General features: G+C 47.8%; 1 protein-coding gene across 2 annotated transcripts in view; it reads left to right on the top strand.

The window, feature by feature from the left end:
* LOC143357670 (colorectal mutant cancer protein) overlaps positions 1-23,847 on the top strand; it is a 66,939-nt gene that overhangs the window by 8,192 nt on the left and 34,900 nt on the right. For both annotated transcript variants that reach the window (XM_076794196.1, XM_076794197.1), the window contains exons 2-3: positions 10,294-10,523; positions 11,130-11,266. In XM_076794196.1, coding sequence (XP_076650311.1) covers positions 10,294-10,523; positions 11,130-11,266 — 367 coding nt within the window. The remainder of the gene's footprint in view (positions 1-10,293; positions 10,524-11,129; positions 11,267-23,847) is intronic.

The following is a 23,847-nucleotide window of genomic DNA, read 5'->3' as shown; positions in this document are numbered from 1 at the left end:
GCGGAATTTTCCGCGCGCTGTGGTGGATTTCCCGTGGCAACGAAACGCGAAGGGCTGTTCGACGGGAACGAGCGTAATTTCATTGTAAAGGAGCGGAGGAGGGATCTGCGAACGCAGCCGATTCCGCGGAGTAATCGTGCCAGCAAAACGAAAGGAAGGGTCGGCCGCCGCTCGGTGTGTGACTCACTTGCCATAAAACGCGATCACCCTTCGCGAGCAACCCCAGGGTGTCGTAGACGCTTCGGGTATCCTAGATGGCCAGCGTTTGCCAACCAGAATCCGCGGAATATTCCTCGCAAAACGGATTTCTTCGTTCAAGCGGTTAGCCTGTTCCGCGCGCTTCGCGAGACCTCGCTCCAGGAAAAACCGCGCGGAAACGGTCCGTGCAGGAGCATACGCAGAATAAGGGTGTTCAGAAGGGGTTGCACACGGCTCGGGGAACTGCTCCAGTTCAGAATGAGACTCTCTGCTCGACTCCTGGAAGAGTTCGCAGCAAGTGCCGCGCCATTCGCCGGTAAATATCCAGCTTTCGTCGATCGCCGACTCTGAAGCTGGAGTTGCTTCGGGGAATCCGGATTCTCCGAACCAAGAAACGCGCGGGGAAACTTTCTGGAATTTTGATGGCTTCGTAAATTTGGCGGTGCTCCACTTCACTCGCTTCCGGGCGTTCTTTACCGCGACAGTCTGCACTTTTAAATCATTCTTTAAAGTTTGCGAAGAATGACTTACTGACGCGTAAGATTTGACATTTTATTCCTTGACTTTCAGCGGTGAAGAATCCACAAGTCGGTAGCTAGAAATTTTTACTCAATCGTAATACATCTTTTCAAGGTCATCTCAAAGTCAATTAACAATATATTTGCCCCTCCAAATCATATAACATTCGCCTGCAACGTTGGTACAGAATGAGACAAATTGAAACGTCTGCGAAAACACCGAAAAATTTTTCTCGCGACTGAAACCACCATAGATTTGAAGATTGAAGCTTCCCCTTTCTAACGAATGCTTGAAACTTAATCTACGATTTTTTCTAGCCAATTTATTGAGCTTTGAATAAGAGGTGCAATACCATCTTCGCAATAATGGAAGATATAAATGTAGATCAAACTTGTTCCGCAATTTTGTTTTGTAAAACAGTCAAAAAAACTCGTAGGCTCAGTTTTAAGCTGTCGTTGGAAAGGGGAAGATTCAATGTTCAAACGTGTAAAAGATTTATTCCGAAAAAATTTTCTGTTTCCACAGACGATTCAATTTGTAGGATTTTCGATCAAAAACGTGTCCTCGAGAATCGGATATTTAGTATAACACTTTTTGGATGTACATTCGCGACGATCGCATTGATTGACAATGAGGATCAGTCTCGTGTCTCAAAATGCGATTCCTCCGGAATGGTTCGCTCGATGTGTTCGCCTGTACAGGTTCAGAATAGGTCAGAAAGGTCCGCGCAGGTGAGCCACAGGAATCCGCGAGCGTATTGCGCGCGCGGTTAATCGAGTGTCAAGGGTCGAGGGGATCTTTAAATTATCGTAACGGAAGGACTATGATTTTTAGCGGCGTTGGGACCTTCTTCGCGAGCCTCGACGGCGAGGGCTAGAAAGCGGAAGAGGTGTTCCATCGCGCGGAAAGAGAAATATCTACCATTGATCTCCGGCGCTGTAAATCATCCGCGGCGATACGATCTGATGCTTAATTATCCGTTCGAGACGGACGTCGGGACGACGCTCCGCTTCGAGAAAAATCGACGTCGAGCCCGGGGAAGCTGACGGAACTGCGAGAACGACGGCTCGTCTCGCGAGAAACATCAATCTACGATTGTTTATGCAGCTGACTCCCGTATAACGCGATCAAGACTGCGGGCTTTATGCATTTATGACAAAAACGATCAAATGCAAAACAATAGAAACACATAAAGAATTTTAAAATACTGCTGTATCAGTTTCAACTGATCCAAATTATCGAGAAAAGAGATGAATTTCTTTAGCAGTCTAATAATTACTAAGCTTCAATGTTGAGCTAAATCCTCACCGAGTTGTACGTATAATAAAACGTGTTGAAAGGCCCGAATATTGGAAGACATTCTGTAGTAACTAAATCGAAATCACATTTTCACGAGTGTCATTGTTTATTATCAAGATTCACCGAGGCTAACAATGAATCCGTCCCCGGCCAAAATCACCGCGCATTAAAATCGAAGAGGGCAAGGCAGAAAGTTGGGAATTCCTCTCTTAATTAGTCAGCCAATAATTATGGAGTTCATCGCCAGCCATCGTCCCTCCGGCCGTTAATTACTCGCTCCATTCTCCGGGCTCCATTTTTCCCCGGACACGTGCTCTCGATCCTCGTAATTTCGTCAGACAAGCTCTCGCACGCTGTCCCGCGTTCAATCCGTGTCCAATAAATTTGGAAATCGCATGGCGGCCTCCGGTTACCGTTATTCACGCCTCTCTCGCGCAGCCTCGCTAAATTTTCGCATTTCTTCCGCGATAGATGCGACGCGGACTGTCAGCGTTCCCCTAAATTGCGAATTCGTAGTTTGGACGGTTCGTATTTTTCCAACAATTTTATGGCGCGGCCGGCAATTAGAATGATTTCGCGCTACACTCCCGTCGATGTGATGTTTGATTTCGCACGGTATTGTCTCTGACGCGAACGTGTTGCCATAAATTGCAAACGAGTTTCAATAGAATTGACACTTCGTTTCAATATTTAAGCTTCGCGCATCTGCGTCTAGAACAGCGACGCGACAGAGGTACTCAATTTCCGAATATTCTCGAAACTTTCCATACTAAAAAAGCTGTGGCAGCATTGGAAACTTTGTTACACGGTTGAAACCACCACAGACTTGAAGATGGAGGTCTCCTCTGTACAAAGAGCTCTTAAATCTCGACGTACGATTTTTTCTCGCTATTTTGCACGACTTTTCAGGAAACGGTTTAAATATCTGTAAAGATCGAGAGTTCCTTTAATTGGGCGTGGCAGTTTATTAAAAAAAAAAAAACCGTCGTCCAAGGTGTGCAGAGCGTACTCTAGACCGAAAATGTCAAGGTGAAGCTTCCTGCAGCCCGCTGTCAAATCCGGGAACGCAGAATCGGCAGCTCGGTGCGCGTTTTCATCAAGGGTTCTAACGCTGATTGAGACCGGGTCTGAAGAACGGTGCTGAAGGGAGCAGACACTGCTGGTCTCTCTTTCAGCGCGCGATAAAGTATCCATCGAACGCATTCAGCCCGTTAAGCATTGATCTATCTCGCCCCGGTGTTTCATCGCGAGGTTATCGAAAACGCGAGGAGAGCCGGCAATTAACCCCGGGTTCGGGTGCTCCGCGTCTGAGGGCGGCTGTGCGCGGCGAATGGAGGCTTTGGCTCTCTCCGATTTTCCCCGTTGATTACACGGAAATCGAAACCCCTCGAAACTTGGCCCCCAACAAAGGCGCCAGACGCCGTGGAAGAGGAGATAACGGCGACCGGTTGGCAGACGACAAAGCGCAGACGGGCCCCGGGTGTTTCGAGGGAGCGAAACCTGTCGGTGAAACACGGTTTCTCCCAGTGAAAACACGGCATTAGGTAATGTTTCCTTTCTGCCCCCGCCGTTTTTTTTTCGCCTTTCACCCCGCTCGCCGAAGGTACGCCACTTCTCTCTCTTTCTCGCTCCCTCTCGGTCTTATTCGCCGCCTTCGCTGTTTGTTTTTAATGGCGGAGCTATTCCGACGTATCCAACGGGAACAGCCCCGAACCCCGGTCTCCTGAAAAGGGAGGATTGCCTGGAGGAGATGCTGGAGTCCTTTCATGGGAGCCCCGAAGGGCGCCAACCAAATAGAGCGGAACACGCGCTTAACGCCGAACAACCCTGTCGCTTTTCACCGGCTGACCCTTTGCCTTCGCGTTTTCGATGCCTCCTGTATCATCTTCTGTGGAATCCTCCGAACTCTGGAGGGATGTTCTGCGAGGCTTCCGGAAGGTTAAGGAGCCTCGGCGAAATAGGAATTTGTGGAAAAAGATGGTTTTTTTTTTTTTGGAAGACTTGTTGATTATTTTATTAGCTGTTCATATTTAGTATCTGCTCGAAATCTTCGTCACGAGTCCGTCACGATTTAGGAGTGCAAGGGGTTGATAGGCTTCCGTTAACGGGGACCAAGTATCGAGGTCAGCTCCGCGAACACTTCGTTTCCCGTGAAATAAGAGCGAGGGGGACGGTTGGAAAGACAGCGAGGGTAGGGATCAACGATAAAACGAGAGAGCGAGGAGCCAGGGAGGGGGATGTTTTGCCTTTCCGTGGGCGTTTCCACGGGTGAAATGATTTTCACAATGGTCCGCACTCGCGCGCCGAGCAACGCGAGAGAACCCCTTTCGATGGGCGAAAGTGGACGTCTCAGCGTGATGTTACGCCGTTACACCGTTCTCCAGAGTACGGTCGACTGGCGTTGCAACGAGCTTGCAGCTTGTACCTCGCAGTTTAGCGTGTATACGCGACGAGGCGCTTTTGTATCGGAAGGCTCTCCTCTGCCGAGCCGGCGAGCTGGTTACAAAAGCAACGCACAATGCACCGACCGACCCAATAAGTGTCGCCCCATTGTTGCGACGCGCGAATCCAACGGCGAAAACGCTGCTCGTCCTACAGCGAGAAAGCTCGACAGCCGGATCTCGTTAACGCCGGCTACCATTCAAACAAATGATCCGCGCGATGAATCCGGGCTCGAACTTTGTTCGAGAACCCCGAAACGGGACACTCGAAACATGTCCATCAGTGAAATGATTTCACTACTGTTACTGTACTAGTACTATTCCTTTTTGTAATTTATTACTTGAGTGAGGCGGCTGTGAGCGTTGTCAAATTAAATTTGAAATTGAGATATTTATGTATTTTAAAAAATCTGCCCATGTTAAGTGAGTTTTCTCCAAGTCCAAGCGAAGTCACGCGGGCGCGTCGGCGGCCATCAGCGTGCAGCACACCTGTCGATCCGTATCGGCTTCGTGAACAGTGCATTTAAATGAACCGGTACTTGGTCCGTAACCTGACGAGGAAGAAAAGTCTCTGATTTCGCCGCGGCGGCATAATGGTCAGCCGATTCGCCGTCGACCACGATACCCGAGGGCGACACAGTGAGAGAGAGAGAGAGAGAGAGGGAGAGAGAGGGAGAGGGGAACAGGTCCCGTGGACAGGTAGTACGACGACCTGCGGACGTATTTAAAATAAAGCCGCGCGTCAGCCGTAAAACCGCACGCGGCCCGCCGAGTGACACGCATCGCGGTGGATTAAGTCGCGTCCGTTTCACGCTCGCTTCTTACTCCCCCTTTTTCGTTTCTTTTCTGTCTCGTTTCCCTTCGGCTCTCTTGTCTTCGCGTCGGTTTTTCCCCCATCCCCCCTACCCCTCGAAGAGCGCAACAGCGGCTGTATCCGATCCGCTAGCAGTGGCACTCGTCCCATCGCTTCGGCCGGACCTGAAAATCGCGCGCGTTTTGTACGTCATCGGTCCCTCGCGCCGGGGAATTTACGAGCCTGTCGGGAGAACCACGCCGCCGGGAGAATGATGGAGCCGTTGAAAAGGTGGGAGGCCAGGACGCTGGAGAGACTGTCCCTGCGAAAGCTCAAGCGAAAGCTATCGCGATGGTACGTACTCGAGCTCTTCCTACTACCGCGCACCTGTTCCGAGCTGCTGGTTCTGTTTTAATGGCTGGTCTCACTCCCTGAAAGCTAATGGGCAGTGTGTTTACCCAGTGGACGGGGTTCGGCAGTTTGATTGTTGATGGCAATGTTGATTCGCCCGATGCGGAATTGAATATTGGTGGAACGGGGTAAAGATTCCCCCTTTTGTATATCTATTCCGTGAACATGGAAATAAGGTAGCTTTGTATCATTTTTGTTTGCGTCTCGTTTGGATATTCTTAGGTTATTGCATTGTTGCATTGGTGGACAAAGTCATAAGGCAACTTGTTGTGTGTCGCGATTAGAAAAATTAAGGTATTTCCTCCATAAAGTAGCGCGACTCGGGAGGCAGTGAGACGTTCAAGAGCAGTGGGTGGTATTCGATCTCCGCTCTCATTGGCTGCCTAGCGCAGCTGCCTCGAGATTGCTAGCGCCACGTGGTGGTGATGGTAGGAACGTCACACTACAATGATCATCGTGGCGCGACGTTACGGAGGCAGTACAAGATGTGTTTCAGTGTTATAGCCGGTACCTAATGTAAGCAAACAAAATTTTTATTTGGGCATAAGTTTGAAGATCTATTATTAGACTGCGTATTTTATGCATTTACGATAAATATAATTAAAAATATTCTTTTATTATTTTCGATTTATTACCATGATTGAACTGTACCGTGCCAAATCTGTCTTCTTCTAAGCAAAATCGTTCCCCTTCTCTGTAACACGATCACAACATTAATCATAATTCCCGAAGCAGTACCGAAGGCACTTTCGGCGCATAATTATGCCCGATATATCCGCAGTGGTGTACACAGTCGAGTCGAACGCCCATAATCCGGCACAATGGGTCTGAAGGGGTTAATTCCCTTTGACGAGCCTCGATTCCGTCGGCGACACACGGTCTGCATATCAATAATCACTCAAGTCCCGTGCGCCGGTCCCTGATTAATTGATTTGTTACACGGGACGGAGTGATGCATCGCTGTCTAAGTGTCGCGGCCAATTATTGGGCAGGGTGTTCTCGATGCGCTGCAGAAGTAATTCGATTCTATTCCGTCGGGCGTTCGTTCGCGCCGGGCATCGGTCGTTAACGATTCGAAGCGAGTCAATGAACCATCGGTCGGCCGCTATCTCCCCCTTGTCCCGTTTCGAAGATAAAACCTCGAGACCCGGCGATGCAAGGTCTGAGGTCATCCGGCCGCGAAACAAGAACACTCAGACACCGTGTCAGCCGATTATAGCATCATCGAGGATCGACCGCGTGGGCTCGATTAAAACGGATCCATAATGCGACAGCACACGCGCGATATCTCGCCGGATCCATATTCATAAATCTCTCTCAAATATCCAACGCGTTTGGCGCGAAACACAATCTTTGACTGTTGAAGTAAGTTATCGGGAGAAATTCCTGAAGCAGGATTTGCAGTGAAAATCTGAGCAACATATTCCTGACATTTTTCCTATTAGAATGATACCAAACACGGCACAATTTGGTTCGTTCTTGCTCGTTTAATTCGCGATACAAATTTCGAACACCCAGGTCCTCCTGGGTAGTTCGGATAACAGAGGTTCTATAGTATCGTGGATTAAACAATCCTGTGAGCTTCTAATGACGTCGTGTTGGGTATCGTTTTAATCGGGAGAATGTCGCGGATGTTTTGACAAAAGTTTCATAAAGGAGTCATTAAAAACAACAATGTTATATAGAAGTTTAATAAACAGCTGCTGGGTACGCCTCACGGAAAACCATCTTTCCTTGCACAGATGGACGAATCATTGATCAGACACACGGACTCACGATCGATCCTCTACTTTCCTAACCACGATTCATGCTTTTCTTTCCCCTCTGTCTCTCTAATAGCGTAATCGAAGCAATCGAAGGCTTGAAAAGCCCGTCGAACGCGAAACGAAGCTCGGCCGGGCGGAATCGTCGTGATCCTAAAGCGGTTTTTACGAGCGGGTTAAGCCGTTAATCCGAACGTAACAGGTACTAGCTGTTAACCCGAATCCGCTTTCGCGAAGCCGTCTTAAACCCCAAGCCACCCCCGCAGCCCTGTTTCCGCGGGGATGGTTGTTCGCCCGTAAGATCTCGAGTGCGCCTCGCTACGTATTTAACGCGCTTCGTTCCCGCTTCTTTTCCGGCGGCGGGTTTCTCTCTGATGCGAACATCTCCCGCAGATCTGTTCAGTGGCCTGAAGAGGCCGCGATTCATCCGCGATTCATCCGCGATGACACTCGAATGACCCTACACTGCCGGCTCTCAGTTCTTACGGAGGCAGGCTAACCGGAGCGCCGTTTACGCGGCCGAGCTTTCAATCACGATGACCCTTTCCTTCGATGTTTTGTATACACTGTTCGCAGTAACCCTTCCGGTACATCGCTGCTGTCAGAAGGCTGCCACTGTTGTCTTTCATTCAGTTGCGATGCTGTCGACGCTGCTCAATCGAACGTTGTTCGGCTCGACAATGTAGGGGAGAATGATTGAGCCTTTTTATCCAATTTATAAAACATTACATATAATGGAATTGTAGATGATAGAACTCAATTCAATTATACATTCAATTTTTGCTGATTTGTCACGATTGTACGCTGCTTAATAAATAGACGAAAAAATGTCTGCTTGTAGTTTAAAAATTGTTAATAGTCTCCTGGAAAGAAATTCATAAATATCAATTACTCTTGTAGACATGTTTTAAATGAAATATATTCCATACAAGGGATCGGCGAACCCTTCAATTTCGGAATGCATGAAAAATTCCAGTTTGAAAGTTCAGCTTGGTTAAAGTACCATTTCCATGCGCATTGAAATCTGCGTTTCCGCTCGTTCGCGCGCGTTTTCCGGTGAAAAGAGGGTTCGAGGGCTCGGGTATTCCGCGTTCCTCGGCCGGAATGGTATTAATTACGATGGAAAATCGCGTGGCAAGAGTGTCGGTGGAAACTGAACCGAGACGTGTTAAAATATTAACGCTTGCACACGCTACACGGTCCGCCGGAATTCCTTCGGCGTCGCGTTTCACACCTGCCCGGGCGAATATAAAGACACGGGGAATTAGATGATCCCGCGTTATCCGATCGGCGTCGTCGTCATGCTATTCCTTCGTCCTTGGTCCGAAGAACATTCCGCGAAAACGGAAAGTTCCACGGGGAGGAGAGAAAACTTTCCTCTTCGGAAAGTTTTGCCGCTCCCTCTTCCGGTTACGTCGCCACCGATCCGAGTTCTGTCGCGTTTTGTCCACCATGGTGCTTCCGGTGGTCTGAAAATCGTTAAGCCGGAAGTAGGCGTGTCCTTTCGGCCTGCACGAATCTGCAAAAATGTGTTTTGATGGACACCTACAATTTTTATTCAAATTAAATAGTCCCAGAAATGGTTCTAATGTTTCGTTCGGACAAAATCGCACCACTAACCCTGTTAAAAACATGTTTACTAAACGAGAATTATTGTATATCTCTACTTTGTGCACATTTTATGGTTCAGTAAATTTTTTGATCAAATAGAGAGACTCAAAGTTGACGAGGGAATCTTCAAAAGATTTTTTCCGGGTGTCCGTGATATTTTTCGCGAAAAGAGCATACCGAGCAGAATCCCTTTTACCAGCTTTTACCCGAATATCCGTCTGCGCGCCGCCAGTGAATCTTTCATTCCATATCGATCGAGCCTGCATGTCCGTCTTCCGCGTGATTCTCGCCTGAACCCGACGCTGACGTTTTAATCCGCCGATACTCCCGTCCCGCTGTCAACGAAAATTAAGAGGGACATCGGAACGCTGGTGCGACGGGGGAAACGTTTTATGGCCACCGACGATTTTAATTAACCCGCCTCAGTCACCGATAAACGTGTCTCTCATTCTTCACGCAAAGTGTCTTCGATCTTGCTATATTTACACGGGCAGCGCGCACTCTCGCACACGTGTTCAGATAAAACACTTATTCTCCACGGTTCTGCTCCCCTCGACAGCTAAAAACTCGGCCTGTTATCTAAAAATGTGGTCTTGCACTTTTTCTTTATCATTGCTCGAAGCTTTTTCTGTCGTTTAATTAACTTGTACCAGAGTGGCCGAAATATTTGCTTTGTACTCGATGAAATTGAATCTGCGTAAAAACAATTGGAATTTCGACGATTGTAATTAGCTTGGTTGATAAAGTAGAAGTTTGTCGATATGTTTAGTGAAAGAAATATAGTTTGGAAGCTTTAGTCGTTTTTTAGTGAAATTTATGTGAGAAATAACATTTCTGCAAGTACATTTTCATTTCACTTTTCGCTCGCCGAGACCAGTGCCACAGAAAATCAATTAAAAAGAGCAATGCAAAGTAAAACTGGAGATCGTCAAAAGTTATCGAATGAATTCCAGCCGAGCACTTCGAACAGAGTCGTATTGGACCAGCAGGAGCGTTTATCGATGCAATGATCGTGTTCTTTGCATCGATTAGCTCTCAAAGAAGTGGACATACTTGAAGATTCGTAGTCCATGACCGTTCGGGCCCGCATTCCACTAGTATACTAACTCCGTGGCCTCGGTATCTCGCTAAAAATATGGCAGAGACGCTCGAGGACTATCAGAGGAGCCACGGTAGAGCTTGACAATTACGCGCGCGCGATCTCGTAATTTCCTGGACGATGCGCGAGGCTAACATTCTTCACGTTTTTCTATTTCAGCCAGGATCTGCTGACGGTATGCCGGGAACTGAACCTGGAGAACTCGGTGGAGGAGTTGATGAGGGAATTAGGGGCAGACGAGCACGGTCGCATTTCCTATCAAGAGTTCCTCAGGCGCCGTTTGGCTCTGCGACCGGAAATCGAGGCCCTCAGGTCCGGCAGGCATCGAACTAGCTCGCATCACACACACACGCCCGAATATCTGCCTACCAGCAGCGATAACAGCCTCGGTAAGTCCATCTGATTGGCCAATTTCACTGTCGAAACGAACTGCGACTCGCGAAAATTAGAGTGGCCAGGCTAACTCGATGATCGCTTTTGTTGACCCATTAGGTTGCTAACATTCATGTTCTTTGTTAGAAGCGGACAAACATCTTCCTCTTTATTCGGTATTGTTGCTGGCCAATCGTTATTTTAATTCTCGAATGAAATATCTCCGTGGCAACGAGAAACGAAGAGGAAAAATTAAATTGCTGTTTAACGAAGAAGAATCTAAAAATTAGCATTCTCGATATTGATTAGTTGCAACAAAGAAGGAGGGAGAAGTGAAATTGCTGAGTAAAAAATGGCCGAAACATATTGCAAGTTAAATAGACATTTTTCCATGGATTAGAACTGATACTTCCTCTTTGAAGAAGAAATGCTCTGGCTGAATTAATTTTCTGGGATAGGTTTTTGGAGCTCGAGGAAAGGTATGGAAGCCACAGATTCGCGAGTCTAAGGGTTAACGAAAGCGTAACCGAATTTATCGATCAAACATCCCCTAACCATGTCCATTATCACCGATAACTTTCGGCGTTCACGGTATATAGGCACGTTATTCTCCATGTGTTTAGGTACCGTATCGGGCCGGCATGAAAGTTGGGAGTTCGACAGCGGAGCACGGGACCTTTCCCCGGAACCTCACACCCTTCAGAAGCTAGTGGAAGCCGCGGCGGGCGGGACCGGAAATATGCTAGACTTGGCGAACAAGGTGAGCCATGAACTGTCAAAACTTGATAAACTCTTCTATTCTTGTACGATCGGTCGTGGACTATCCTGATACGCAGTCCTGGTAGACCAGGGCGAGATTAAATCCCATAAAAGTGTCTTTCAAAAGCAAATTCTACAACACGACTTCTCTATAATCCTTCACAATTGATGGAAGGTAGGTTCGAACAAATTATTTCGACCAGAGATTGCTAACGAAGTCAGTGAGGATTTGTTAAAGCAGTCGTAGTCAGGCATTGTCCTGTGGGGCACTGGTATGGCTGCGGTGAAGCCGAGAGCAGCAAAGACACGCCCACTCAAGATGCTTTACTTCAAATGTACCATTTGTTACATTTTGGATAGAATAATGCTTTAACTGTTGATGGTCCAACTATATACTTAGGCGAGTCCAGAGTATAAATTGCATTGCAGCATTGTTTTGGCTCTGTCAAAATTAGAAGCCACCAAGCCACGCCTACTTCAGACAAGCGAAGACTTCAAATCTATTATTTTCTACATTTAAACAAAACAATGTCTTAATCTATGATGCTCCAACTTTAATATTAAATCAAATACAAACACATACTGGCCAGTAAGATAGAGCCCCAGTACCTTCAAAGTCAAGGGCACCAAAGCCACGCCCCCAGGGCGTCCTACAAGACCACGAGACAAGACAAACTCTTACATCCCACTCAAGCTCATAAACTCGAGAATTCCTTTCTTCTTTGGCACGATTCGCCCCAAGAAATTGCCCCAGGGGGCAGTTCACATCTTTTATCATCCACCCATGGTCAAAAGCGCATTCCCTTGTCCAAGGACAGCTACTGAAATACCCGAAGCCGAGAGAAGATCTTGATAAAATAAATCATACCAAGTAGGAGCCGGCGGGTCTCCGTTGTTCCTCGGTTCCTTCGGGATAAGTCTTGAATATCGCGACTCGTTAAAACCGTCCCAGTTTAGCGGGATCGATAACGTCGACGCCATCGCGGTGCCGTTTGTCCGAGCAGCGTTTCTCCGCCCCCGCGTTGCGTTTCGCAGCGTCGAAGCGTGAAAAGATTTGCAGACGCGTTGTTCTATCTCGTCCCCGATTGTCACCGGTTCTTCTCGGAGGCTTCGAATCCGATTCGCACGCGAGCGGCAGAAACATTCTACAGAAGCGTATTCGAGCGGACAGGAAAGGATTCCCGGAACAAGCCCGAGCCCGAGCGAAAAGGGAAATAAAAGTCGAGCGAATTCCAAGCCGAGGAATTATCGCGAGAACGAGAGGGGGACGAACGGTGGAGGGGGGGACGGGGACGAGGAGAATGGCACAAGGCATTTACTGCCTATAAATAACCGTTATTACGCAGTGCATTACCGCACCGAAAAACTGGGGAGGAGCAAACGTTCGGCTAACTGCGCCGGGATCGGCGCGAGCTTGCGAGCAGAGTGCTCGCAGAGTGCGGTAGTTTGTACTTTTTGCGAGGTTGATGGTCGCGTTTTGTTCTTATCGGGGTTTCACGTTTGGTTCGGGTCGTAGCTGCGTTTGATTTTGGACACCGTGTTTGCTAGCTCATCGTAACCCTCCCTCTGCAACCTGGATCGTTCATGTCCGGAGTGAAATTTCACTTTCCAATTTTTTCCCGTTTCCTGTTACTCTAATAGGGGTTGCTTCTTGGAAGAAGTTGAGAAACACTGGCTGAAACAGTGGTGGGGTAATAGCTACCAATCAGAAACACATTCCTCCGCTCAACAAAATTATCATACAAATAGAATTGGAAAGAATGGAATAGGATTTTGAATGAAGATATACTAGGAACAATGTTATGTATTCATAAGGACCTCACTGGGGTAATCAGTAGAGTGCTTGGCTACCGAGCAGGAGGCCGGGGTTCGAATCTTGGTGGACCAAAACCATTTTTTCATCTATTCGCTAATTGGAATTCCAAGAGGTCCAATGCCTGCATTATTATCCACCAGTATTAAAAGAGTAATAGAATAATCGAGTACATAAAATATAAAAAAAAAATATGTACTTCGCATACTACAAGAATAGTTGAATACACAAATCACACTGTACTTAGAAATTACACATTCTTAAATGTGACCCCTTTAAAAAGGATTGAGTACTCCCTCAACACACTCTCTACACTATTAGGACAGAGTAATAGTACTTCAACATTAAAAAGATGTAAGTGTTGCTTTAGAAGTTTCTTCAACAGCCTTCCAAAGTACTTCGATACACTAAATATGAAAATATTGGTCCCAGCAGTTTCAGACCACACAAAGTACTTCAAGTACTTCAGTACTTTCAGACATTCGCTGTGCCACAACGAAGCACCTTCAACACTGAATACAAGTGTGAATTAATGCAAGTATAAATACATAACAACCAGTCTATAGCAACCAATTCCTGACGAACCCTCTCTCAAGGGCTACAATTATAATCATACACAATTACACAGTGCTAACTAGTAGAAGGTACCGATAACCAAGGGAAAGTGGGCGGGTTTCTATTAAGATACCAATCAGATCCTAATTCATTCGCCCATCCTAACTAGGCATCTTCGAACAGAAAGGAGGATAAGAGAAGCCAGCGAAATAGGGCTTCTAGAGAGACACGAGCAATCAGACCCTAATTTCTCTACTTAACCAACTTGTCATCTCAACTACACTACTCACCAGCAACTGACACAGAGAAGCGAGTAGGCGTCTCTGGCCACGTAGCCACCGATGCGTCGTCATTCATAGTATAAAATTGCACTAACGACCAGCAGGGACTAACACGCACTCGCTCGCGATTCCCTAACGACCAGGCCGGCTTTTCGAAGCTTACCTCAACTGGACACTGGTGTCACAGAACTCTCCGAGGGATCCTGCTGCTTTTCCTAGACACTCCTCGGGCTTAGTTCTCGAGCGCAGTCAGCCCCGGATTACTTTGTCCCGAGCGGTGCGTGTCGTAAACTCGTTTCTACCGTCTCTCCTTCGCGAACATTGTGGCAAGCTTCACTCCCCGCTTCTCTCTGCTCGCGCTTTAAATACTGGTTGCGCGGATCTCCCGTCGTCTGCCTGTCACAGGGAACGAACGCGATATGCGCGTCGGTATATAACGCTCTCTGTACGAAAAGAAAGAAAAATAAAAGTGTTTCGGTGTTGCGCGGACCCGCCTCCGCGGAACGAACGATTCTGGAATGCTGGAGAAGGGCGGAGACGTGTGCGAAAAAATAAGAGGCGAGTCTCTCGGGGTCATACCGCAATCGAAATTTTCATTTTTCGTCTTCCTCGAGCCCCCTCTGCCTTCAATCTTTTCCTTGATGAAATCCTCTCGCCAGATCGAAGATTGCTTCGCTCCTCGACCATACTTTCTTGGTACATTAATACATATCTTCATAAAAGCAATGCCAACGTCTTGACATATAATATCTAGCCAGACTCATGATGGAGAGATCAAACAGGGCTTTTTAAGTATGGTCGGTACTCCTTTCTGTTAACAGAAAATAAGACACCATATATATATTCTTTTTCTTCTAGAAAATGATTGAAGACAGTCGTCTTTTATATTCTGCTTTAAATTACACCTACTCGATTTTACCGTAAGCGCATAAAATCCCCAGTGTATATATGAACCATATATAAAACGCAAAACAGTGAACATATTAGGAAACTTTTGCAGTCACAATTTTGCGCAAAGAACTGATTACCAGCGACTCGACCCGCGAAACCAGAAATTCCACCGGCAGTTGCGGATTACCTTTGCTCCCCCCGCTGTGCGTTATCAGCTCGCGCCGCGAATTTGCATGATTAGGCTCGCAAGACACGGCTCCGCGGGCCCGATAGCGACCCGCCTGGTCTCCTCGGGAACGGGACCGGCATCGCGCGATTTTCCGTCGTGTTTTCGCGAGCGCATCAGCGCGCGCCAGGCCTGACGGGAGCGATCCACGCGGACATTAACCTGCCGTCTAGCAGCGGCCAGAATTTCCATGGAAATGGGACGCGGCAGCGTTGCGTTCGTTGCCGACACGCAGCCGGCAAACGAACATAACGCGCTCTCGTTAATCCTCCGAGCGCATGTGGATATCGCGCGAAAACAAACGCAAACGAAGTCGCGCCGGAAATTAATTTTGTTATCGAGCCCGCGGATCTCTCGAAAGACGGTCAGCTTGCGTTAACAGTCACTCGTTTCGCATTCTGAACGATGGTTATTATAATGCGCTGTGGAACGAATCAATTTTGTCGATGGTCTCCCGTGAGAAACTGGAGGTTTGCAAAATGAAGAAATTTAAATGGGGGTCGTTAAGAAATGTTGATCGTGTCGGATACAGTAGCCTGTGATGGTGGATTCTTTTTTCGTAAAAGCTGCGTCGTTTACCTGGTCTGCAAAGAAGAGGTTCCTAGAGGAAGGGTAGTGATTTCTGAAGGAAGAGTAGAGGATTTTAGAGGAAGGGTAGAGCTTTCTAAAAGAAGAGTAGAGGTTTCTAGGAGACGAGTTGATGTCCCTAAAAGTCGGACACGAGGTTCCGCAATCATCCCCTAAATCAAACCGACTTGTGACACGGATTCGAACTCGCTGCGTCGATCCTCGAACGAAAACAGCTCGCGCCGACCTTGATTTCGGAAGTGCAGTTTCCTCGGCGCACAGAGAGCCCCGTAGTTGAAACTTCCGGCGAATTACGAAATGCACTTTGCCGTCGCGACGCTAACAAACGACTTTCGAGAAGCCCGGCGCGGCGCGCGCTTCCATCGAGCTTTAACTCCCGACCAAATCTCCGAGCACTTACGTCAGCTCGCGTGATCCGCGAGCGAGTTTGCGAGAACGTTTCCCTCGGATCGACCCTCTCTCGAGACCATCTTTCGAGGACATCCTGCGACGCATCCTGCAAGCCATTCTGCGAGGCATCCTGCGGCGCGTGACAAGAACGCTCGCGTGCCTTCCGGCTCACCCGCCGCGATTTTCTTCGCCGCATCGGAAACCCTTTCGGCTGACCTACTTCCGGCTCCGTATTTCACTGGGTCCCTTCGTCCAGATTCTCCTCGGGGGAGACCTTTCGGGGCCGGTACGTGCCCTGGAGCTGCGATCGGGCGATTGATAAATTGCTAACCTCGATTTTTAGGTGTTGAAATTGGATTCGAGCCCTCTGATTCGACACTCGATGTTCCCATCTTATTTTTCGTTGAAACGTTTGGTACTCGACGAGTAGACAACAGACAAAAATTATTAGGTGAAGCACAAAATTGTTAAGAGAAGGATTCAATTTTTCATTTACATTTGAAAAAGACATCGACCATCTTGAAATCTCGAAGATGTAATCTTGAATAACATTCCATTCATTTGACATTTTTTGTCACGAACACTTCTCTCCACATTTCGCAACATTCTTTTCCAGCATTCATATAATTGTTAGGTCTAATGTCAAATTCAATTGAACTCTTGGACAATTTCATTACGTTAACGAACGCAATAACCCTCGATCCGCCCAACAGCCAAATTACTCAAGAATTGAAATCGAGAATTCAAATCTACCACGCTGCAGCAAATGCAAAGTTCGTCGCTAAGTAGAACAGGACAACAAGAGTCAGACGGAGCGCGGAATATACAATGGGGGAGAACAGTACCATGAATTCGGAGGTGCAGCGAGTAAACTGGCGAGAAACCGGAAGTTAAAGTTTCGATGGGCCGAAAAGGTGGAGCCTTGCGTTCGGTGTTCGTTGATTAAACAGGAGTATCAAAAGTTGCCGGGCGTAGCGAGCGAGAGAAAATTGTTTCCGGCTAAGGAGTGGATTACTTTTATTCGGCCGGGTTTAATCTCTCTGACGCGAGAGCCGGGGCTAAACTGGAGCGGAAGCAGTTGGGAGTTGGTGTTCTCCTTGGAAAACTGAATCTAAGTTCTCTCAATTGGCCCCGGAGTTTAACGAGGCATCGGAAGCGGAGCGGACTCGTCGGTCAATTTGAAATTCAACAAGCGCCGAGGCTCTCTATTCGGACGGCTCGCTGAATTTATACCGAGTGTTACATTCCGGGAACGATTGGGGAGGACGAACCCGTGGATAGAGCTATGGGGAAAGCGGTAGAGAGATCTGGGAGCTGTGGGGCCCGGCCATAAACTCGCGAAACAATCGGTTTCGATCGGACCAGCGGATCGTGGTCCGTGTTTCAGCTGCTCGAGAATTTGTGTTGGGTTTGTCATGGAATTTAGCCATTTTTGCGTGCAGTTGATCATGTTCTAGTTAGCTCTAATGGCAACAAGTGAGTCTCGTGTCAGATAAAATAAATTTTGGTCACGAGCAAATTTCTTGCACGGATTCTAAACAGCCGAATCTCGATCCGAGACAACCGTGGCGACTGACTAAAGCCGAGGACAGTTTCCTGGGAGGAGTTATCGATCGATGACCCCAATAGGGCTTTCATAAAAGTTATCGGCTTGCCCGGGGAACGACACCGCGCACGATATAAGATTACACGCTCGATGCGCCATTGTTCCTCGCGAAATCCTTGCTCCGCGACTTGTGTATCGCGGCGGTCATCCGAGATAACGGGGCGCGCAGAGCGAACCATAATCGTGCGCTGCTTAATTCAATCTGTCGTATCTCTAATAAGCCGTGTTCGGTTTATCTCGAGTCACGCAGCGGGCCGCGTAACTGCGCCGTGCTACACGCGAAAAATGACAGTGGACTGACCACCCCTCCATGGAATTCGTATGCTGTGCATTCCATCTGAGACCTAGGATTCGCGAAAGTACACTACTGTACAGAAGTATTGAAAGCCTACTCGATTTTACGCAGTTACATCTTCATTTCGTTCCATACTTATTCGAGACGACGGAGCATTTTTATAACTACCATTTATTACTTTATTTATCAATTTTACTTGCTTCTTGCAGACATATTATCCCTGTCTCAAAAATAAGCTCACCTAAGATAAACAGAATGGCCCCAATACTTCCAAAGACATCAACTGTCATAACAGCAATGTATCACTTGAATCGCGCCGTATGGGCCACTCCGGCCATCATTTTGTCACAGAATGTACACAGCGTTCCATTTCCGACGACACGCGCGTACATATTTATTATTATGATTATTACCACAAGAAATTCGAGGGCGTAGGGATGGTTTGTGGCCAATCGAGAGGTCGGCGGCCTTGTAGGGCGTAATTGCCAATAAAAATCAGTCTCATTTGGTGGCGCGGACGTCCAATATCGTGCACGAGGTCTCGTCCTGTTGTCAGGGTGGTTGCTGTAGCTGGAGGGGTGGCTCGTGGACGATGTTTTTCTAGGGCACAGCACGATCGTTACTTTCTATCGCGACTGTCGGCCGCCTGCCCGCCTTTCTTCCCCCCGGATATTTACTTCCGGCGGCACTGTCTTCCAGTCCCGAGAATTTCATCCCTGTCGGCGTCTACGAGCCCGGGGGTGGATTCTTCGGACGGCGAGCGCGACGCAATAAAGCCTAGAGGCATCCTTACACACGGCTCCGAACACGCAAACAAACGCATACACGCTCGTATCAACACACCGTGGGCTCTCTCTCTCTCTCCCTCTCTCTCTCTCTCTTTTGCGTTGCACAGTCTTTGAAACGTCCCGCAATTAACGGCTGTCTTATTTCTTTATTAACGCGAGCGGCGACCTCTTTATTACTCGCGGAACAGCTCGGCTTTGTGCTGGCCGCACGATTTCGGACTCCGCTCGTTCTATGTTTAACCCTCAGACAGCAAAGCATTCTTGCAACTAGACTGCGGATCTGTATGCAAAATAAAATTTTTCTTCAGTCATTGCAAACAGTACGAGCCAGATCGACGTTTCAGTGTTCCTTTAATAATTTTAGCTAGTTATAACTATATTCACATTTCTTGAAATTGATGTGATCAAGTTCCGTTTTGCATGAAGATCCGCATTCCGGCTGCCTCCATTATCCGCTACCATACATTTCAGCTTCGAAGGCGTCTAGAAATTTGGACGGCGACTAAAACCACCCTCGAACGACTCTCGTGGAATTCGAGTGCTCCATTCTCTAGAGGTTTTTGCACCGCAAGAAAACCTACTGCCGAGTCTCTCTCCGGTAGCTCCACAACGGAAGACGGCATCGTGTTAATTGAGAAATTAGCGAAGTTAATTAAGAAACCACACCCGGCCTGCTATCCCTCTAATTGCGCCACCACAATCGCAGCTCGCCAACGTCCCCCGGTTTTCCGCGATTCCAGCGAGTCTACGCCTCCAGTTTCCTGATTCTGCGAGCCTTTTCCTTTTAGTCGAATCATTAGACTTGCAAAGATGACGACGATACGTGCGGGGATGGTCGAGACGTAGAGTAACGGTGTCTGGGGCAGCGGTGTTCGCTTCGGGGCCATTGGGGCCACAGGTAATTGTTTCTGGTCCAGAGAACATTTTTTAAGAGCGCAACTTCATTCTCTTCGTCACAGACAAAATAATTTTTGCGGCTAAAGGTTCCTTTATTAATATATTATTATTCGAAAATAATATTAGATAATGATTTTGCAAGGATGAGTCCGGGAGCAAAGAGCTAAGCAAGCCACGCCTCCGGGCCGCTAGAGCATCATGGTAGGGGTAATCTATGAGTCAAGCTGAGCGTCCTACTGGCCAAACCCCCACTCTACGCTTTACTCTCGCTATCCCCCCTTCTCTCGCCTGAACCGTCCACGTGACACGCGAGCCTATAGCCGTACAGTATCCTGGATGGGTACCGATGGGCGTGGCTTTGTTGCTCTCGCTTTCCAGCAAGGACCAGCTGCACTGCTACGAATTTTTCTGTTCCCTCCGGTATGTTTCAATTCTAGCCTATAATGAGGATGCATTGAATAAATAAAGATGATCATAAATCATTTAAAATCTTCACTGTCTTACGAACAACGTTTTGAGATACATATTGAAATGTTCAGGGAAACATATGCAAAATTGAAGGTACAGGACACTATCTAAGGGATACCGATTAGAAGTTCCTATCTGGAGCCAGGGCAATGCCCCAGAGGGCGCCCAGTGCCCACGTTAGTTCGAAGCGCACAGTTAGAGCACCAAAAAAGATTAAACCCGGTCGCCCCGCCTAAACGCACGACGAAAAAATCGATTAACGAGCCGATGGCTCGGCATTTCCACCGAGCCGCTTAGTTTCTCGAACAAGTTTCCGCGTCGCGTCGCTAATAACTTTCGTCTTCGGATAGTCAACGACCAGTTGACCAGCCGAATGGGTGCGAGTCCCGTTACGCTGGCTGCGCCCCAGTAGGAGGACAAATATTACAAGTCGACGGGCAGGTGTGGCCGCTAAAGGACAGCGCTCTGCTCCCGCGTCCTTTAGATCCCGCAATTTTTCTCGAGAACCTGTTCCCAGTCCGGAAAACACGTGGACAGTGGATAATAAGAGGTCGTAAATAAACAGAAAATTCCGTTTTGCGCGAAGCATGGACAAAGATGAACATATCCTTCGAAAGACTTCGAAGCAGTTAGCCACCTCCGTTTGCTCTCATTTTGAATTAATACTAAACCTATCGAGCACAAAACATACACTTGATGTGTCTACCGATGCACAATTTTATTCTTTTCAAGAGTTTCACTCAACCCTCAGGGGCGCAGAATCAAATCGATTATTGCTCCAATAGGTTGAAACATCAGGAAGCGAATAATTTTTTCTTTAATGTTCATCGAATGCAGTGCGATTCGCGGCGAATTCCGCTCGGTTCTGACAAATTATGTCAGGTGAGCTCGTGTTCCAGGTCGTTCGGCAGTAAACGGCGATCGGTCCGCGGCAGTTAATGGAATCGTTGGTACGCAATCGCGTCGCCCGTCCCTGTAATCGAACAGAGTCATTAGTCGGCAGTCAGGCCGGTGATTTTCACACTTCCTGGCAATAAATAACGGCCGGCCAATGGCGGCGCGCGAGGTACGCGCGCAATAAACGCTCGCGACTTTGTATCGATAAGGAGGAGGTCTGCTAAAGGTCCTTCGCCGTTCATAAATCCTCCGCGGCTGCGAATCGTAAAGTCGTATAAAGCGTATAAATCAGCGGCCGCTCGCATAATAAACCGTAGCGCGCGGACGCTCTTCTCGCACTCTCGGGCGGGTGCAACGAGCACAACGGAGCGGGTCGGAACGGGTTGGATATACCGCGGGTACACCCGTAAATACACCCGGCACGTTTGGACACCGGGAGCACGGCGATAAACCGACCGGCGTTATGGTACTCGCAATTAAAACTTGCGTGGCCCATACCGGAATACGTCCTCCGCGTTAGGGCACCGGGATTGACTTCGCCACCCGGGATCACGATACCGGGGAACAGAGAGACACTTACGTGGGACGTAATAACCCGCGCCGCAATCGCGCGGATAGAGTGCAACTGCCGATGAAACCTTAGCTGACGACTTCAACGGATGCCACAAGAATATTTTGCCCGGGAGACACGTGGCTTTAAGATGATGCGTGTGGGCGAACGATATTTCCGGGCGGGGCCTGTTGCTGATTGGAAATGCATGCACCGCAGCTTTCATTTCAGGAAACTTTCTGAGCTGCTCCTCGAAGTTATTTTAAAATTGGTTTCAAGTACTCCTTCAAAACATAATCGTCCTTCTTTTATCGATCGGAATTTATGGATTTTACTGTGGGGTTTCGAATTTTTCTGCGAACTTTAATGGACTTGTCGTAAAGTGCTGCCCTCCACCTTCAATTTAAGCTCTTAAAAGTTTAAAAATTCCTACGGGAACATATTTTAAAATCGCGTCGAAGTTGCCTCTTCCATTTTTGTCCGAGCTATCGGTTTCTCAATTTCTCGATGTGATTTGGAATTTATCTGCAAACCTAGATGGATCTAAGTGCGTTCCTCCACTTTTGATTTGAGATCTCGAAAGTTGGAAAATTCCTACGGGAATAGATTCTAAAATTGATTCGAAAAATCCTCTCTTGAGTAATTTTTGTAAACGGTGAGATTTCATATGAAATTACCATATAGACTAGTGCAGTATAACTTGTCCAGTATTCAATAAAACAGTTTGTCCTGTAACACATTTGGCAAACTGGTTCGATTCTTCGCAATATTTGTCACCGACACACGACAACCGATGTTCGATTGTATTTCGCCGCAGGGATACGTGGTTAATATAGCGTGCGGTCGTCTGCTCTGCAGATCTTTCCGGCACCGTGGACACAACTTTCTGCGAAACTTTCATCATTTGTCTCGGGGGTAGTGGTACAAAGTTGGTCTTTCTCCGCTGAGAAAAATTGAAGTTGACCGGCCGGACTCCACTCACACTTTCAGAGTTTATTGTTGAGGAGTAATGGTGCAACTAATCAACAGGCGTTGGCCACTAATACACGCAGTTCTTGAATATCTAAATCTCTAAGAAAATCTCCAAAAAAAAATCGTCCAAAGTACTGTGTAATTATTTTGCGGGTTGCGAATTACCCCTTGCTGAAATTACTAAAGTTAGGGGATGCTTGGAGGAACTTCATATTGACAAAAACTTTCAAGGGGTTTTCTGGGGTTGTTACTTCCTCAACCATACCAACACAACATCGCAATGTCCAAGACATACAAAAACAATCCCAAAACTCACGACTAAGACCACCTACGAGACAACGAAGACGCTCTAAGAAGGATAGCGTGGGCACAGGAGTGAACCGAGGGTCTCTAAACGAGTTAGCAAAACTGTGAAAGGATTTCAAGGAGTTGCAACTTCCTCGACCGCCCTAACTCAACATCTCAATGTCCAAAAAATACAAGACAAATCCAAGACGCTGTTCCCGCGATCGAACCCTTTCGGAAGACGGTGAAGACGCTCTAAGGGCTGGAGTTAGGACACGGGGGTAGCTCGAGGGACTCCAAACGTATCAACGAAACTACAGAAAGGATGTAGCGGATTGTAATCTTCTTACTGTCCTAACTCAATATCCAAAAAAATACTAAAGCTGGAATTAGGACACAGGGGTAGCTCGAAGGACTCCAAACGTACGAATAAAACTTTGTAAGGATTACAAAGGGCTGTAACGTCCTCGCTACCTAATTTTAAACTTTCAATTGAAAAAGTACTGTAAAACATACTCAAAACAATGTTCCCGTGGTCAGAATCTTCCAGAAACCAATGAAGGCACCTCAAGGGCCAGCGTTAGGGTAGAAGGGTGACTCGAGGGAGATGCACCAGCCCGATATCCGGTTTTTTTCGCACGCGGGGTGGTTCCGTGTTGCACACGCCACCGCGAGCAACCGTATTACTTTTATCAGCTGCGATAGCCGCGGACTGGTCGCGTATCGGCGACCGACGTTACACGGTTGTGCAAGCGTCTGGAGTGAGAAAAAGAGAGAGAGAGAGAGAGAGAGAGAGAGAGAGAGAGTGAGTGAGTGGAGAGGAGAGGAGAGACGAAGAGAGAGTGAGAGGGTGGGATCGGAGCTAGGTTTCGGTGCAACGAGCCGCGAGATCGGCGTCGCTCGGCGACCCTCGGTCGGCCTCGGGCTCTGCTACGCGAAATGCGGCAGGGGTGTGGGAGAATCGGTGGTTCAGTCCGTCAGCGAGCGTTTCGCCCATCGTAGCGGCCGGTCGTCGCTCCGATCGACCGATCTCGTGCGCCGAAACGCCGATCGAGATTAATCGCGCGTGTCCATCGGACC

This window comes from Halictus rubicundus, chromosome 10, assembly GCF_050948215.1.
Source record: "Halictus rubicundus isolate RS-2024b chromosome 10, iyHalRubi1_principal, whole genome shotgun sequence".
NCBI classification, from domain to species: domain Eukaryota; kingdom Metazoa; phylum Arthropoda; class Insecta; order Hymenoptera; family Halictidae; genus Halictus; species Halictus rubicundus.
This window is presented reverse-complemented; position numbering and strand designations above follow the sequence as displayed.